The sequence below is a fragment of the Jaculus jaculus genome, chromosome 6 (genome assembly GCF_020740685.1).
Source record: "Jaculus jaculus isolate mJacJac1 chromosome 6, mJacJac1.mat.Y.cur, whole genome shotgun sequence".
In the NCBI taxonomy this organism is placed as follows: domain Eukaryota; kingdom Metazoa; phylum Chordata; class Mammalia; order Rodentia; family Dipodidae; genus Jaculus; species Jaculus jaculus.
The window spans coordinates 158,811,404-158,830,487 of NC_059107.1; the positions used below are offsets into that span (position 1 = coordinate 158,811,404).

At 49.7% G+C, this 19,084-nt stretch overlaps 1 protein-coding gene across 3 annotated transcripts in view; it reads right to left on the reverse strand.

Moving 5' to 3' along the window:
• Polr3h (RNA polymerase III subunit H) overlaps positions 1 to 19,084 on the reverse strand; it is a 25,794-nt gene continuing 6,710 nt past the window's right edge. For 2 of the 3 annotated variants that reach the window (XM_045152389.1, XM_045152390.1), the window contains 6 exons: positions 14,109 to 14,239; positions 10,308 to 10,404; positions 5,104 to 5,190; positions 4,587 to 4,650; positions 1,842 to 2,043; positions 1 to 1,264 (listed from right to left, as the gene is read on the reverse strand). In XM_045152389.1, coding sequence (XP_045008324.1) covers positions 1,211 to 1,264; positions 1,842 to 2,043; positions 4,587 to 4,650; positions 5,104 to 5,190; positions 10,308 to 10,404; positions 14,109 to 14,219 — 615 coding nt within the window. In that variant the 5' untranslated portion in view covers positions 14,220 to 14,239 and the 3' untranslated portion in view covers positions 1 to 1,210. Of the gene's footprint in view, positions 1,265 to 1,841; positions 2,044 to 4,586; positions 4,651 to 5,103; positions 5,191 to 10,307; positions 10,405 to 14,108; positions 14,240 to 14,538; positions 14,581 to 19,084 lie in introns of those variants that run through there. The other variant, XM_045152388.1, reaches the window with a different exon arrangement.

A 19,084-nucleotide genomic window follows, 5' to 3' on the forward strand; every position in this document is an offset into this window, starting at 1 on the left:
TAACAACAAAACCCAGGCTTTTTATTAGGTAATATCATCTGATACTAACCACCACACAAACACTGCTGAGCTCTGTGAACTGAAAAGGCCCAGGAAGCTCTGGAGGTGCCGTCACAGGACAGCACTCACTGCATTGATATCCCGATCAAACCACTCTCTCATTATCTGCGCAGATTGGGGTGGCGGCAGCAGCCCCCCAGGGTGCACAGGGACAGAACAGGCTTCCTGTACAGCACAGGATGACACTGGGAACAAAATCCACAGCCTCCATTTTCTGGGGGGAGGCAGCTGCTCCTTTGTGCTCTAGCCCCATCAGCAACTAACAGCAGGGCCCAGAAGTGCACCAGACGTTGTCTCTCCCTTTACTGTTTAGCCACCTACTCTCAACCTCTATGTCCTGCCATTTTGGAGACTTGGGAAAGGTCATTCCCAAATGTACCTTGAGCCGGGCATGGTGGCACACACTTGTGTTTGAGGCCAGCTTGGGCTACAGCGAGAGTGAGACCCTACCTCACCACCACCACCACCACCACCTCCTCCCCAAAAAAAGAAGAAGGGAGCTAGGTGTGGTGGTGCACGTCTTTAATCCCAGTGCTCAGGAGGCAGAGGTAGGAGGGTCACCTGAGTTCAAGGCCACTCTGACACTAGGAGGAAGGACAAGGGGGTCCTCTTCCCTGCTGGTACCGCTGTGTGATGAATGACGATGCTAGCAGGCCAAAGGGAAGGAGCGCGGGGCTAGCTCCACAGCCGAGCACTTGGCCAGCATGCAAGCCATTCTCGGCAGAGGCGTGCTGCATACCTGTGACCCCATCCTTGGAAGGTGAAGGCAGGAAGGTTAGGAATTTAGCTCAGTTATATAGCTGGGAGGCAAGCTTTGGCTACATAAGACATTGTCTCCAACAATAAATGTGGGTGTGGTGACACTTGTAATCCCAGTGCTTAAGAGGTGGAGGGAGGATGCTCAGAAGTTCAAGGTCATCCTCAGCTACATAGGTAGCTCATGATAAAACAGTCCACCAGGTCAGACCGTTAGGGGAGGCTTTCAAAAGGAGCAGGTCCGGGACTGGAGAAGGGACGGGCAGGGGCCACTCCTGGCCCCAACCAGCCTGCCTCTGGAAGGCAGATTCTCCTTAGCTTCTGCATGGCTATCTTCACTGCTCCACCTTCCCACGGCTGGGGTGGGTAAACAAGTCTTCACTGAGCCCCTGGGCTAGTTGCTGGTCCACCAGGAGAGGAGACCCAGGCCCGGCTCACTGATGGATCCCTGCCAAGAATAGAGAAAGAACAGGGCCTAGGGTCCCAGGCAGAGGCAAAGGGGTCCTGCCCTTCGCACAGGGGTGGAGGAGCGCACAACAGCTATGGTCTTTGGGAAGACCGGGAGCCACAGCTGCTCTCCTGCAGTACTTAGGAAAGTGCTGGTTACTGGCTCAAAGCTTAGTATGTGGTTACCCTTCCCCACTCCCAGACCTGCCCTCCTGAGCCACCTGCGGGGGTCCGTAAGACCCACCCAGCCTCTACACACGTGCAGAGAACAGGCTGAGGGCCACTTCCCCGGACCTCTAGGACTTGGATTCATCTCTCCCTAGTCCCCTCCAGGGTTTTTATTAAAAGACTCAGGTAGGAGGATTGCCTACCTGTCACCTCATGGCCCCAGCTTACAAAAGCACTCTCCAGGGAGAAGTGACAGCAGAATACAAAATCTGAACCCTGCTCTGCTAGAGAGGTGGTCCTGGGGAAAGGGGGAACCTCAACAAAGCAGCCCCCTCCTGTAGCCCCCCTACTGCTGCCCATTGGGATCTCCCACCACCAAGGGGCTCTAGGCACAGCACCCAGAAACTTACCACAAGTGTGTAGGGCGCCTCCTTTTTTGGCAGCTCCTCACTGGAAGAGGTGGCCTCAGCTGAGCTGGGCCCTGTGGGGGACGTGTCCACAAAGCTCTCATCCACTACCCGGAAGCGGATCTCTTCCCCCGTGTCCATGTACAGGTCATGCGCTCCTTCTTCTGTCTCATACTCCCACACCCAAACCTGCTCTGTTTCATCACTGGGGGCCAGGGTCAAGGCCACAAACAAGACTGAGAGTGAGCCAGGTGTGACTCATGCCTTTGATCCCGGAAGGAGGAGGATTACCATGAGTTCAAGGCCAGTCTGAGACTACATGAATTCCAGGTCCGCCTGGGATTGAGTGAGACCCTACCTTGAAACCCCCCCCAAAAAAGCATGGGGGTGAGGTAGGTAGTCGTGGGGTCCCAAGTACCAACCAGGATAAACCAACCTAAGACAAGACCATTTTGGCTAGAAGTCACAGGACAAGTGGGCTTTAATCCCAGAGGGAAAGCCAGCTTATTCCAGGACTCGGAGTGGGAACTAGAGAACCCCACATAGTTCTCTCTTTTTAAAATTTTTTTTTTATTTTTACTTACTTATTTGAAAGTGACAGAGAGAAAGAGGCAGATAGAGGGAGGGAGAATGGATGTGCCAAGGCCTCTAGCCACTGCAAACAAACTACAGACGCGAGCGCCCCCTTCTGCATCTGGCTAACGTGGGTTCTGGGGAATCAAGCCTTGAACCGGGGTCCTTAGGCTTCACAGGCAAGCACTTGACCGCTAAGCCATCTCTCTAACCCTAGTTCTCTCTCTTCAAAAAGAATGAGTAAGGTGCCTCATAACCCCCCCCCCTTTTTTTTTTTTTTGGTTTTTCGAGGTAGGGTCTCACTCTGGTCCAGGCTGACCTGGAATTAACTCTGTAGTCTCAGGGTGGCCTTGAACTCATGGCGATCCTCCTACCTCTGCCTCCCGAGTGCTTGGGATTATTTTTTAATATTTTTTTACACCTTTTTATTTATTTATTTGATAGTAACAGACACAGAGAGAAAGACAGATAGAGGGAGAGAGAGAGAATGGGCGCGCCAGGGCTTCCAGCCTCTGCAAACAAACTGCAGACGTGTGCGCCCCCTTGTGCATCTGGCTAACGTGGGACCTGGGGAACCGAGCCTCGAACCGGGGTCCTTAGGCTTCACAGGCAAGCGCTTAACTGCTAAGCCATCTCTCCAGGCGTGCGCCACCACGCCCAGCTTCATACCCCTTCTTATCTAAGCCTTAAAAAAGTTTTGATGTGAGCCAGGAGAGATGGTTTAGTGGTTATGGCCCTTGCCTGTGAAGCCTAAGGACCCAGGTTCAATTCCCCAATACCTATATAAACCAGATGTACAAGGTGGCACATGCATCTGGAGTTCGTTTACAGTGGCTGCAAACGAAAGTGTTTACAGTCCCTGGTGTGACCATATTCCCTCTCTCTCTGCTTCTTTCAAATAAATAAAATTTAAAAATATTTTTTAAGAAGTTTTGATGGAGGCTAGTGAGATGGCTTAGCAGTTAAGATGCTTGTCTTCAAAGCCAAAGGCCTTAGTTTGATTCCCCAGTACCCATGTAAAGCTAGATACACAAAGAGAAAGAGGTTCATACATCTAGAGTTTTGTTGCAGCTCCTGGAAGCACACCCATTCTGTCTGTCTCTTCTCTGCTTGAAAATAAGTAAATAATTTTTTTTTTTAGTTTTGTGCTGTGAGTTCTTGACCACCCTGAGACTACAAAGTGAATTCCAAGTTAGCCTGTGCTAGAACAAGACCCTACCTCTAAAAAAACCAAAACAAGAAAAGCTGTTTTGACAGGGGCTAGAGAGATGGCTTAGTGGTTAAGGTGCTTGCCTACAAAGCCTAAGGACCCAAGTTTGATACCCCAGTGCCCACGTAAAGCCACATGCACAAGGTGGCACATGCAGCTGGAGTTCATTTGCAGTGGCAGGAAGCCATAATGTGCCCATTCTTTCTATCTACTTCACTTCCTCTCAATAAATAAATTAAAAACAGTATTTTTAAAGAAATGTTTTGATGGAAAGCTTAAGGACTAGTTAAGTTCTCAAGAGATCAAGGTGAATCAGGAGGCCCCCTACCTGAGGAAGACCACCATGGCTGGGCCACATTTGCTGATAAGTCCCAGAGTCTGAAGCAGACCCTGACCCTTGCTGCACAGGCCTAGGGAGTAGAATTGTCCAGCCAGGCAGGGCAGGCCCCACCCCCAGGATCACCCCAAAGCCCACACTAGGAGCCACACTGCCACCTAGTGGCAGTCCTGCCACTGGGTTCTCCTTCCTCTGTACCTGGGCGTCCGGAGCAGTCATGGTGGCATAATTCTTGGGTGGGGTCTCTAGTTAGTGACAGCCCCATAGAAAGACAACCCTAGCCCAGCAAGATGAGGGCTGGGGTGGGGACCCAGAGCTCAGGAGAGGCAAACCCAACCCAGCCCGCCTAGCAAAGTGGGGAGATGGCCAGGCAGGGCGACTGTTCCTGGGAAGGGTCTTGGAGATGACTTCCAAGGGACAACCTAAGCAGAGTGCTCAGGACTGCTGGAGGTCCCACCCCGACACTGTGGGATGCCAGCCACCGACACCAGTCACTGTGGGAAGTGGGAGGGGCAGGCAGAGACCAACACTTATCTAGTCACCAGACCTCAGGGCCACCACAGGAGTGGTGACCCCCACAGGAGTGGTGACCCCCACAGGGAGAAGCCAGAAACCCTTGAGAGGATACAACTTAGCAGGCTGCTGCAGTGACTCTGGGGGAATGAGAATGTCTTCAAAGAACCCTAGAGAGACTGGGAGAAAACGAGGTGACGGTGCTGCATGGGCTCCAGATGGACAGCTCAAGGGACTGGACCCTCCGAGGGCAGCCCCTTCCCTAGTACTCCCTGGGAGTCGACATGGAAATGTTGGCCCTTCCCACCTATGTTCTGCACAGACCCCCAAGGATCTAGTCCTCAGATCTGAGTGGACAGTAGGAGGCACATACAAAGTCCCGCAGGCACTGGAGAATCCTGTCACCTCGGCCCATTTCAGTACTAACCAACCCTCCGGTCCTGAGCTATGGCCTCACAGTGAAACCTGAGGGCGGCCAACTGAGGGCCTCACTCCACACAGGCAGAGTGCCACTCCCTCTCTCTCAATGCTGGGTGGCTTCTCTGAGTCACCTGGACATGTAAGCCCTTGGGGATGGCCCATACCACCTGCCCAGCATGCCCCAGGCTCACCCTGGGTTGGGGCCACCTTACCATGTACCCCCTCTGGGCTGCAACCCTTGATCTTCCCAATCAGAATCTCATCCAGGAAGGGGTGGAACACCACGTAGCGGAAATGAACTGGAAAGAGAGGGTTATTATTGACAAGCAGGCCCCCAGACAGCTGCAGGGGTCACCAACGTCCACCCTCGCTGTCACCACACTGGCCCTGGTGGCCTCTGCTGAGTCCCTCTCCGGGCCCAAACCCATTGGCAGAGTCTGAGAGACTCTCTGTCATCCCTGCAAGGTCACAGCTTTGTCCCCACTGCTGCCCTAGAATTGAGGGCTGACTTCCAAATCTATCTCAGTCACACCTGAGATTCTGGGTCACTAGTGACTCCAAAGTCAATTCTAACCTCCCTTCGGGCTCTCCTTCAAATTCTAAAAGGGCAAGAGCAATGGCAAAGAGAGACAAACTTAGAAAGGAGTTCCCACTGCCTGCTTCCTGGTCAAGTTTGCCCTAGGCATACCTCTGACCTGGAATGGGATGCTAAAAATGCCTGAGATTGGGGTGGGAGGGGGAAGGCAAGTGGAAAAACTGCCTCTCTGCTGCTCAGGCCCTCCCGGCCCTAGGTGGTCCCTAGCAGAGGCCATGCATATCATCTGATCACTCTGATTAAAAAAAAATTAATTTGAGGCTGGAGAGATGGCTTAGCAGTTAAGGCCCTTGCCTGCAAAGCCTAAGGACCCAGGTCTGATTCCCCAGTATGCACATGAAGCCAGATGCACAAAGTAGCACATGCATCTGGAGTTCATTTGCAGCTTCTGGAGGTCCTGGCGTGCCCATTCTCTCTCTTCCATCCTCTCTACTTGGAAATAAATAAATAAAAACTAAAAAATAAGAGCTGGACATGGTGGCACATGCCTTTAATCCCAGCACTCAGGAAGCTGAGGTAGGAGGACAGCTATGAGTTCAATGCCAGTCGGAGACTACAAAGTGAGTTCCAGTGCAGCTTGGGCTATAGCAAGACACTACCTTGAAAAACGAAGAGAAAAATAAATGACATGCCAGGGCCTTTGCTTACGCAGGTACTGAGGAATCAAACCCAGCTGGCACACTTTGCAAGCAAGTGGGTTTAACTTTGGAGCCACCCCCAGAGTCTATCACCTGACCACGGTTGCCGTCTCACTTGCAAACATGAAGCTTCGCTCTGCCAGCCACTGCCCGTCACAATCGTCACTGCTTCCACCTTGCAGATGTGCTCACAGTCACACAGCTCTTCTGCCCACGGGGGCCCTCAAGACCTTCCCCAGAGAGGGTCACCAGGTTGAACCCCACCTTCCTCATACAAGCTCACTCTTTAGATGCAGGCTACCACCAGAGCGCCTTCAGCGGCCTAGTCTGTCAGTAACCCCCTCAGGATGGCAGGGACCACCATGCTCAGCTCCCTGCCACCCCGAGGAGCCAGTATCTTAAAGAAGGCTGAGCCTCCTGCTAGCCTTCCAGAAATCAATTAAGAACATGCAAGGGTCACTTAGCCCTCACTCTGCACTGGCTGTTGCCACAGCCCTGGGTCAGGCTGGGAGGTGGGGGAGCCTGGGGTCACAGGTCAGCCTCAAAGCAGCAGTGACTGTCCCCATGGCAGGATAACTCGCCCTGCACGATGCTTCAGCTGCAAGCAGCTGAGAGACGCAGACTTCACTGCCCGAACTCAAGCACAGATCCGTAGGCTGTGCTTAACCCGGTGCTCAGCACCTCAGAGTACTCCCAATGAAACACAAGAGCCAGGGCCACCAGGGCGAGGGGGATAAAAAAAAAAACCAGCAGTGGAGAACTTACATGGAGTGCAAATACAACTAACCGACGGAGAGCATTTCTGCGAAGCTGACTTGCTTCTGTTTTTCCTGACGTACTTGGTGCCACTGGTCTCCTGGACAACCAGGCTCCCAGCCCAGCGCAGAGCCAGACTCTGCTCCCACCCTTCTCCAAGTACGGAGGCCCTGCCCTCCTAGTCCAAGTGCAGAGCCGGGGTGCAGCTTGGCATTCACCTCTAAGAACAGAGGGCTCTCCTAGCTGTTTCCACGCTACAGGCTTATTTATCTGCTCTAGAAAATGCTAGTCCACACAAAGACAGCCTGTTTCCTGGGCTCTCTGCTGAGCATAACACCCTTTGTGAACTCACTAAGCCTCCAGAAGCCAGCAGTCTCACAGCACCTTTGAGAATGCTTAGATAAGACTGGGCCGAAAGGCTACAGAGCACGGCATGGAGAGGGCTTCTCGGCTGTGCCGAACCTGGTTACAACACTCTGCCTCCTTCCCCGCCCTAGGCTGACGGCACAGGCCTAGGGCACCCTGAGAATGTCCATTTCCAACCAGTGCCCAAGGGACGGGAAGGCAGCACGCCTGCACTCTGCTGGGCTCTGGACCATTCCGAAGGCCCTCTTCCTACTGCTCTTGACGGCTTGGTGTGGGCAGGAGGGAATAGTCTTCATCTTCCCAGGAGTCTCCAGGCCTCATTCCAGGTCCACCATCAGGCTATCATCCCCAGGGGCATTACCTTCCAGTGAAACTTACTTCCATCAAGGAGTCTCCAACACCCCTTGGCCCTGGCCTTAGCTGTGAGATCTGCTTCGGTCTACAGCACCAAGGCCAGGCTGAGGCAATGCTTATGCACTAAACTCCAAGGCCAGCATGGAAGACTGAAAGAAGAGACCACATGGAGCCCCTAGGACCAAGCAGGCGGCCAACACCATCCAGCCCTGGCCCAGCCCTCCCAGGACACCACCCAAGTAACCCACAGAACAAAAAGAACAATCCACATGGATGAGAGTCAGCTCCGTGACAAGGTCCTGTCCTAAGGGCTTGACTCCTATTAATTCTAATCCTGAAGACAGCCCTGGAATAAAAACACCTCACAATCACCTTACAAGTGAGGACCCAGAGGCACACAGAGCTGCAATATTCTGCTTAGGGACACACTTAAAACTAAGGGAAGTTTTATTAGAAGGGATTTTTTGGGGGGTTGTATTTTATTTTTTGAATTTATTTTATTTATTTGAGAGAAAGAGAATGGGCATGCCAGGGCCTCCAGCCACTGCAAACAAACTCCGGACACATGTGCCCCTAGTGCCCAGCTTACGTGGGATCTGGGCAATCAAACCTGTGTCCTGAGGCTTCACAGGCAAGCACCTTAACCACTAATCCATCTCTCCAGCCAGGTTTTTGTTTTTTCAAGGCAGGGTCTCACTCTAGCCCAGGCTGGACTCAAACTCATGGTAAGCCTACCTCAGCCTCCCAAGTGCTGGGATTAAAGGAGTGCACCACCACTCCTGGCTCAGAGGCCACACTTATGTCCCACTGCCCTGCAAGGTCCCCCAGACCCAACCACCTACTCTTCTCCCTCCCTCTACTCTCCAATCCAGTAACGGCCACCTCACTGGGTCGTTGCCTGTCTGGCCTTTCCTTCCCCAGGAGCAGTGAGCAGCCTGGAGGGCAAGGGGCAGAGGCAGTGTATGAGACTCAAAGGGGCACAGAGGTGGAATCACAATCTCAGGGCTGAAGAGCCTGAAGAATCATCTTTCCACTTCCAGTGTCTTACAAATAGGGAAACTGAGGCCCAAAGAGGGGAGAAGCATGCCTATGTTGATCAAGTCAATTCCTGGTATAGTCAGGAGAGGGCCTAGACTCCCCAAGTCCTAGACCAGCACTCCTGCCACCCTGGGAAGCCCTGTGGCTTGATCTCTTGCTATAGAAAACTGAGTCTTAGGCTGGAGAAATGGCTCAGCAGTTAAAGGCACTTGTTTGCTAAGCCTAACAGCCTGGTTTTAATTCCCCAATACCAGTACCAAAGGTAAGATGCATTCCAGTGAGTTGTTCACCAGGGAGGCCCCTGATGCTCCCCACATTACAGGTTATTGCCAAGGTTCTTGGTTGCCCACCAGAACGAGATGGTAAGACCCTGTTGGTGAAGCCACGTGCCTGGGCTGCAGGTCACTGAGAAACCAAGCTAGGGCTGAGCTGGAAGCCTCCTCCCTATTAACTAACTTTCAGAAAGCTGGAAAGAACTTCACAGCATGCAGCCTTTGGGAGGAGAAAAGTCACCTGGTCTAAACCAGCAGTGGACCATGAAAGCTTTATCGCTGGACAGTCAGGCCAAATGTACCAACTGATGCAATAGAGGCATGTCTGTTTTGGAGAAAACTAATTGCTTTTTGATTGGATTTGAGGTCCACCCCATTATACTGAAAACCTGGTCAAAAACCTATGGCTGGAAGCGCCACATGTTCTCTCTCATATGTGGATCCTAGCTACAGATGACTGGGCTTCTGCGTGAGAATGAAAATACTTAGTAGCAGAGGCCAGTAAGTTGAAAAGGAGACATAAAGGGTGGAGAAAGGAAGGGAGGAGGCTACTTAATAGGTTGATATTGTATATATGTAATTACAATGATTGTAATGGGGAGGTAATATGATGGAGAATGGAATTTCAAACGGGAAAGTGTGGGGGTGGGGAGGGAGGGAATTACCATGGGATATATTTTATAATCATGGAAAATGTTAATAAAAATTTAAAAAAAAAAAAAAACCTATGGCTGGGCTGAAGAGATGGCTCAGTTAAAGGTGCTTGCTTTCAAAACCTGATGGCTTGGGTTTGATTCCCCAGTGCTGATGTAAAGCCAAATGCACAAAGTGGCACATGTGTCTAGAATTCATTTTAAGTGGCAGGGTGACCTGGCATGTCCAAACCCATACTCTCTCTGCCTTTCTTTTGGCTAAGAATCTCTGTGAGTTCAAAGCCAGCCTGAGACTATGAAGTGAATTCCAGGTCAGCCTGGGCTAGAGGAAATACTACCTCAAAATAAATTAAACAAATAAAACTAACCAGGCATGGTGGTGCACACCTTTAATCCTAGCACCCCAGAGGCAAGAGGTGGGAGGAGGATTGCTGTGAGTTCAAGGCCAGCCTGAGATTAATTCCAGATCAGCCTGAGCTAGAGCAAAACCCTACCTCAAAGGGGAAAAAAGAAGTACAAAAGCCGGGCGTGGTGGCGCACGCCTTTAATCCCAGCACTCTGGAGGCAGAGGTAGGAGGATCGCTGAGAGTTCAAGGCCACCCTGAGACTACATAGTGAATTCCAGGTCAGCCTGAGCCAGAGTGAGACCCTACCTCGAAAAACCAGAAAAAAAAAAAAAAAAAGAAGTACAAAAATTAAACTGAGCCCCAAGAAACATAGTGCTCGGGAACAGAAGACACCCACCTTTGGTGTGTGATGCGCCGTCTCCTGGGAACACATAGGCATCCTCCAGCTTGGTGATATCAAACAAACAGATGCAGAGTCCCACGTTGTACACAACCTGTGCACACATGCATTTATACACACAGAGTAACCCCATGACCCTTCTCCTCAGGCTATCTCCTCTGAAAGCAGAATCACAAACAAGCTGTGCGTATCCCCTTTCGTAGATGGGTACAAGCCAGAGCTCTGTAGGAGGCAACAGTGGCAGGAACCCCAGAAAGACATGGAACTCTGGAAAGAGCAGAGCCTTGGTGACAGCCAGATCCATCTTCCAAGGCTAGCTCTACCATTCACTGTGTGACCACCAAATGCATCACTGAGGCTGCAGAGAGAGCTCAGCAGTTACAGGCACTTGCATACAAAGTCTGATAGCCCAGGTTCGATTCTTCAGTGCTCACATAAAGCCAGATGCACAAAGTTTTGCATTCACAAGAGTTCATTTGCAGTGGCAGGAGGTTCTGGTGTACCCATTCCCTCTCTCTCCTATTCTCAAACTGCTTATAAGTAAATAAATACAGGTTGGCTTAAGTGGTTGAGGTGCTTGCTTGTGAAGCCTAAGGACCCACATTCAACTCCCCAGCAGAACCCACATAAGCCAGATGCACATGGTGGCACATGCTTCTGGAGTTTGTTTGCAGTGGCTAGAGTCTCTGGCATGCATACCTGTTCTTTCTCCATCTCCCTCTAATAAATAAATAATTTTTAAATAAAAAAAAAAAGAACCAGCCAGGTGTGGTGGCACACACCTTTAATTCCAGCAGGAGGCAGAGGCAGGAGGATCACTTTGAGTTCGAGGCCACCTTGAGAATACATAGTGAATTCTGGGTCAGCCTGGGCTAGAGTGAGACCCTACCTCAAAAAAAATAAACAAAGTGCTCTTAAATCAGCTTTATTGTAAGCAAATCTATGCCTACTTTAGAAGACTGGAAATAGAGGGCTGGAGAGATGGCTTAGCGGTTAAGCGCTTGCCTGTGAAGCCTAAGGACCCTGGTTCGAGGCTCGATTCCCCAGGACCCATGTTAGCCAAAAAAAAAAGAAGGCTGGAAATAGAAAAAATAAACCTTTGCCAAATCCTTTGCAGATTGCTGAATGTACAGAGGAGTTAAAACCATGTCTCCAGAGCTTCTTTGAAACTAGACCACTCCCCTGGGTCTTGTATTCTCTTCCACTGCATGACATTTTTAAAGACTGCCTCTTTGATATGCTGTATATATGCCGTTGTATTTGTTCCACTTTTCCACACTTAGTTCAAGTGCACTAAAATAAATGAAGCATTTTAACTGTTAAATAAATAAATAAAAGAAGGAAAGAAAGAATCATGTGGTGGTGCACGCCTTTAATTCCACCACTAGGGAAGCACAGGCTGGAGGATCGCAGAGTGTTCAAGGCCACCCTGAGCCTACATAGTAAATTCCAGGTCAGCCTGAGCTACAGCAAGACTCTATCTTGGAAAATCAAAATAAATAAGCCAGGCATGGTGGAGCATGCCTTTAAATCCCAGCACTTGGGAAACAGAGGTAGGCGGATCACCATGAATTCCAGGCCAGCCTGGGCTAGCAAGAAACCCTACCTTGAAAAACCAAAATACATATATAAATAAATAGGAGCTGGAGAGATTGGGTGCACCAGGGTCTCTAGCCACTGCAAACAAACTCCAGACACATGCACCACCTAATGGACCTGGCTTTACATGGGTCCTGGGAAATCATACTTGTACCTTTAGACTTTGTAGGCAAGTGCCTTAACTGACTACACAATTACTTACACACACACACAATGTTTTTATTTTATTTGAGAGAGAAAGAGGTAGATAGAAAATGAGTTTGGTCACACCAGGACCCTCTGCCACTGCATACTCCAAATGCATGCACCACTTTGTGCATTGCATATGGCTTCATGTGGGTACTGGGGAATCAAACTTGGGTCACGAGGTTTTGCAAGCAAGCACCTCAACCTCTGAGCAATCTCTCCAACTCCTATTTATTTCATTTATATATATATACATACACACACACACACACACACACACACACGGGCTGAGCTTGGTAGCTTACACCTTTAATCCCAGCTGTGATGGTTTGATTCAGGTGTCCCTATAAAGTTAGGTGTTCTGAATGCTGGGTTCCCAGCTGATAGACATTTGGGAATTAAAGCCTCCCAGAGGCAGTGTTTGTTGGGAGCGGGCTTATGGGTGTTATAGCCAGTTTCCCTTGCCAGTGTTTGGCACACTCTCCTGTTCCTCCTTATGCTCGCCGGGGGTGACGTCCACTCTCTGTTCATGCCATCATCTCCCCTGCCATCACGGAGCTTCCTCCTTGAGTCTATTAAGACAAAATAAACCTTTTTTTCCCCACAAGCTGCTCTTGGTTGGGTGATTTTTTCCCCACAATGCAAACCTGACTGCAACAGTAATATTGGTACCAGGAGTGGCATTGCTGCTAGACACCTGTGTGACTTTGGCCTTTAGGAGTTGATTTTCAAGAGAAATGTGGAAGAATTTGAAACCTTGGCCTAAGAGAGATGCCTTGCGGTACTGTAAGATTTGTCACTAGCTAGAGTTGTTAGACTTGAAGTTACAGAATTTGATGTTTGCCCGGTTGTTTTAAATATCGTATTGGCAGAATATTTCTTTGCTATGCCCAATGCCATCTTCTGCAGTGTGAATGTGAATCCTGTGTCATTATGGTTTTGGGGGGTATTTTTTTGGTATTATGGCTCAGTTAAAAGACTTTAGATTATGGGGATGTTTGACATCATTGCTTTTAAAGTTGGACTGAATGCACTACATATTACATTATGGATGGTTATCAATTTAAGGGGGCCAGGGGCGGAATGTGGTGGTTTGATTCAGGTGTCCCCCATAAACCTAGGTGTTCTGAATGCTAGGTTCCCAGCTGATGGAGATTTGGGAATTAACGCCTCCTGGAGGGAGTGTAGTTGGGGGCCAGTTTCCCCTTGCCAGTATTTGGCACACTCTCCTGTTCCTGTTGTCCACCTGATGTTGGCCATGGGGTGATGTGCTCCCTCTGCTCATGCCATCATTTCCTCTGCTATCATGGAGCTTCCCCCTCGAGTCTATAAGACAAAATAAACCTCTTTTTCCCACAAGTTGCTCTTAGTTGGGTGATTTCTGCCAACAACGAGAACCCGACTGCAACACCAGCATTCAGGAGGCCAACTTAGTTGGGCTGCTGTGAGTTCGAGGCCAACCTGAGGCTACATTGTAAACTCCAGGTCAGCCTGTGCTAAAGTGACACCTTACCTCAAGAAGTAGGGGGGGAAAAAAGGATGAATTGAGCAAAACTGAAAAATGATTTGGAGTGTACAATCTGGAACTTTCCAGTTACACCACTTTTACAAGACAGCCCCTCTCTCCAGCCCTTCCCTTCCCCGCTGCCTGGTCCTCTTACAGGACTGCGGATCAAACCGAGGGCTTCACAAACACAGGCAGATCTCTACCACTTATCTACACACCCAATTTTCTGTTTATTTTGATACAAACTCTCCCAATGTTTCCTCAAACTCCTCGATCTTCATGCCTCAGCTGCCCCAGCAGTTGGGCTTACAGATGCGTACCACCCTGGCCAGCCTGTTTGAAGCTCATTTGATCACTTCCAACATCCCAGTAAGGATCCGGATATTCCCATCCTTTCTGGAGGTGAAGGAGAGGAGATCTGGAGACATTAAGCTACTTAAGTGGCCAAGGCCACGGCTGAGCAAAACCAAGGGCCAGGCCTGTCCTCCAGCCCGGGGGCACAGTACCTTGTTGGCCAATTTCTTGTTCAGCTCCTCCGCGATGGAGTCGTTGAGTTTCCTCTCAAACTGCCACGGGGGTATCCGCACGGTGTCCACCATCTCCACCAGGACGAACATCCCGGCGCGCGCCGGCGGCTCTGGGAAGCGGACAGCCTGTCACTCACCAGGACCTGGGGGCGGTGAGGGTGCCCGAGAGCCCTCCGTCCCCCTCCGCAATCACCGGGGCACCCTTGTGGACGGCTGACCAGCCGGGCCGGCAGCGGGGCTGCGCAGGGGAGTGCGGGGTGGGCGCTCCATGTGGGCCGTGCTACGCCACGGCAACCGGGGGACGCGGAGACCCCGCGGGACGAGCTCGCGTCTGCGTCGGAGGCAAGTGCCCACGCCGCCCGGCGCCTCCCGCCCCGCCCCACCCGCCCGGCCGGCCGCGCGCCCTCACCTCGCGCGGAAGCCACGGACCGCGCTCCGCGCAGCCAGCAGCCCAGGGCACGCGCCACGGCGCGAGAGACTCCGAACCGCCTCACTTCCGGAAATCTGACCAATAAAAAGCCTCGGCTTGCCCATCCTGGGCGGGGCCGCGCGGAGTGGGCGGGGCCGCGTGCTGGCTGCGGCGGGGCGAGGGGCGGGGCGAGGGGCGGGGCGTAGATCTGGAAGGGCGGGCGGGGTGTGTGGTCTTCCCGCGCCTGGCTTGTGCCTTCACCTCCTTGCTGGCCTCAAGCTCTGCTCTATGCCACAGCCTGACAGATACTGTATTTTGTTGGCTTTTTAATTTTTTTTTTATCATTTTTTTTTTGGTTTTTTGAGGTAGGGTCTCACTCTGGTCCAGGCTGACCTGGAATTAACTCTGTAGTCTCAGGGTGGCCTCGAACTCACGGGGATCCTCCTACCTCTGCCTCCCTTGTGCTGGGATTAAAGGCGTGCGCCACCACGACCGGCTTTGTTGGCTTTTTTAAAAAATTATTTATTTATTTGAGAGAGAGAGGCAGATAGAATGGGTGCGCCAGGGCCTGCTTGTGCAGCTGGCTTAGGTGGGAACTGAGGAATGGAACCTGGGTCCTTAGGCTTCGCAGGCAAGTGCCTTAGTCCTTGTTGGTTTTTTGTTTTAACTTTTTTTTTCCAAGATAGCTTCTCACTCTAGCCCAGGCTAACCTGAAATTCACAAGGTAGTCTCAGGGTGGCTTTGAACTCATGGCAATCCTCTTACCTCTGCCTCCCAAGTGCTGGGATTAAAGGCGAGCGCCACCACGCCTGGCTTACATCACTTTTAAATTAATTTATTTCGAGATAAATAATGGGCAGGCCAGGGCTTTACCCCCTGTGAACAAACTCAAGACGCAGGTGCACCACCTTCTGCGTATGTGCAATATTGCATGCTTGCATCACTGTACATCTGGCTAGTGGGACCTGGAAATCAGAACATGAGTTCTTAGGCTTCGCCCAGGCAAGCGCCTTACCCAGTAAGCCATCTTTTCAGCCCTCTTGTTTGTTTGTTTGTCTGTTTGTTTAGCTAGAGACTCATGATAGTCCAGGCTGACTTGGAACTCAGGACAGAGCCCAGGCTGGCTTTGACTGCACAATGATTTTTTTCCACCTTAGCCTTCCAAGTGCAGGGGATTAAAAGTATGGGTCCCTTGGGCTGGAGAGATGGCTTAGCGGTTAAGCGCTTGCCTGTGAAGCCTAAGGACCCTGGTTCGAGGCTCGGTTCCCCAGGTCCCACGTTAGCCAGATGCACAAGGGGGCGCACGCATCTGGAGTTCGTTTGCAGAGGCTGGAAGCCCTGGTGCGCCCATTCTCTCTCTCCCCCTCTATCTGTCTTTCTCTCTGTGTCTGTCGCTCTCAAATAAATAAATTGAAAAAAAAAAATTTTAAAGTACGGGTCCCCACGCCCGACATTAGAGAGCTTTTCAAAACAAAAATAGGCCAGACGTGGTGGTGCACGCCTTTAATCTCAGCCATCGGGAGGCAGAAGGAGGATCACTATTAGTTCGAGGCCACCCTGGGACTATATAGTGAATTCCAGGTCAGCTGGGACAGAGTGAGACATACCTCGAAAAACAAAACAAAACAAAACAAAACAAAGCCATAATATGCTTAGAACCCTAAGTGCTCCAGATAGGTAGCCAGGAGAGAGAGCAAGAAAAGGTCACCAGGGTCTTTGTGGGATGATGAAAATGTTCTGTACCTTGCTTTAGTTGTGTCAACATTGATGCATGTGACCAACAAAACCTGGTAAACTCAGTGCTTAAGTAGCACTTAAGATCTTTGACTGCTGTCTGTTGCCCAGGTCAACCTGGGCTAGAGAGAGACCCTACCTCAAGAAAAATAAATAAATAAATAAAACAATATTTGTTGACTTATTTGGTCTTGCTGTCCTGGAATTCACTATGTAGTCTCAGGCTGGCCTCGAACTCACAGCGATCCTCCTACCTCAGTCTCCCGAGTGCTGGAATTAAAGGCATGCGCCACCATGACCGACTTATTTTTTAATTTTTAGGTCATCACACGAAGTAATGAATTTCATGCATGTTGGTGGCAGAGCTGCCTTCCACAGTTACGCATTTCATCATGGCGTCTTCACACAGGCGCGTTATTCTGTGTTCTCATCCCCTCCCCTAACCTCTGTGTCCTCCTTAATACCTCCTCCCTTCCAAGCTGGTTTCCTCTTCCCGCAGTTGGTCTCCCCTTCTGCTTTTCCTATTATATTACTCTCTTTCCTGCCTCTCTTCCTTACCCAGTGTTGAGAAACGAGTTCAGAAAGTTAAGAAGTAGGGCTGGAGAGATGGATTAGTGGTTAAGGCATTTTCCTGCAAAGTCTAAGGACCCAGCTTCAATTCTCCAGGTTCCACGTAAGCCAGATGCACATGGTGGTGTGCCGGAGCCTGTCGACTGAAAGGGTTTGAGCCTGATGGAGAGTGAGGATTAAAGAAAGACAGAAGAGAGAGAATGAAAGCAAGGACTCCAGTCCAGGGCTGAAGCAAGGTTTATTTCACAGCATTCCTTTTTATATCTTCTTACAAACAGTTTTTCCATGGTCAAAAATTCCATGAGCTTCACACAAGTTTCTATCAAAAACTCCTTCCTGTTACAGAGTTTTTGCACTTCAATCACTTCTCAGTACAAAAGACTATCTAGGCCAGCCAAATGGCTTCTGACACTGACTATACATAATCTTGCTTACGTGTAGGTGCTATAGTCTTGCTAATGTCTTGCTGCCAAACTGGCATGCCTCTGGAATGCATTTGCAGTGGCTAGAGGCCCTGGCATGCCTATTCTCACTCACTCTATCTCTCTCTCCCTCTAATAAATAAAAATAAAAATGTCTTTTAAAAAAGAAAGTTAAGTGGGGGGTGGGGAGGGGGGAATTACCATGGGATTTTTTTTTATAATCATGGAAAATGCTAATAATTTTAAGATTTTTTTTAAAAATAAATAAATAAAAGAAAGTTAAGAAGTAAGCATATTAAGTAACTGAGTTTTAGTAACATATAATACTCTCATTTGTTTTTCTTAACTTTGCATTGAAATGGGCATTGTTGCTATATGGTGTTGTTGCTGTTGTTTTGTTGCTATTATTTTTTTTTTTTTTTCAAGGTAGGGTTTAGCTCTAGCCCAGGCTGACCTGGAATTATATATATGTTTTATTTGTCTTTTCTGTTTTTTTGAGGTAGGGTCTCACTCTAGCCCAGGCTGACCTGGAATTCACTATGTAGTCTCAGGGTGGCCTCGAACTCACAGTGATGCTCCTACCTCTGCCTCCCCAGTGCTGGGATTAAAGGCATGCGCCACCACACCCGGCTTAGAAAATATTTTTTTAATTTGCTTATTTACTTACTTACTTACTCATTTACTTACTTATTTGCAGGCACAGAGAGAGACACACACAGAGAGAATGAACACAGCAGGGTCTTCACTCCAGATGCATGTGCCACTTTGTGAGAGAGTCCTACTATGTTGACCAGGTTAGTCTCTCACTCTTTTATTTTGATATTTTATTTATTTGTTTGAAAGAGAGAGAGAGAAAGGCACAGAGAGAGAGAGAGAGAGAGAGAATGAGAGAGAAAGAATGGGCACACCAAGGCCTCCAGCCACTGCGAATGAAATCCAGATGCATGTGCTACCTTGTGCATCTAGTTTATGAGGGTACTGGGGAATCCAACCCATGTCCTTAGGCTTCACAGGCAAGCACCTTAACCACTAAACCATCTCTCCAGCCCTTGTCTCTGACTCATAGACTCCAACCACCCTCCAACCTCAGCCTCCTTTCATTTTAAAATATTTTATTTATTTATTTATTTATTTATTTATTTATTTATGTTTGAGATAGAGAGAGAAAGAGAATGGGCATGCCAAGACCTCTGGCCACTGCAAATGAGCTCCAGACACGTGTGTCACCTTGTACATCTGGCTTTATGTGGGTACTGGGGAATCAAACCTAGGTCTTTAAGCTTCGCAGGCAAGTGCCTTAACTGCGAAGCCATCTCTCCAGCCCTAGACTCCAACTCTTGAACTCCTTAGTAACCTCCAACCTCTGGCTCCTTAGTAACTGGGATTTCACACCACCATGCCCAACTACTTTAGTACCATCTTCATCTTTTTTTTTAATTATTGGTTTTTTGTTTTTTTGTTTTTTTGTTTGTTTTTGTTTTTTCGAGGCAGGGTCTCACTCTGGCTCAGGTTGACCTGGAATTCACTATGTAGTCTCAGGGTGGCCTCGAACTCACGGCGATCCTCCTACCCCTGCCTCCCGAGTGCTGGGATTAAAGGCGTGCACCACCATGCCCGGCTTAATTATTTATTTTATTTTATTAATTTATTTGAAAGTGACAGAGAGAGAAAGAGGCAGAGAGAGAGAGAGAGAGAGAATGGGTGTGCCAGGGCCTCCAGCCACTGCAAAGGAACTCCAGATGCGTGCACCCCCTTGTGCATCTGGTTAATGTGGGTCCTAGGGAATCGAGCCTTGAACTGGGATCTTTAGGCTTCACAAG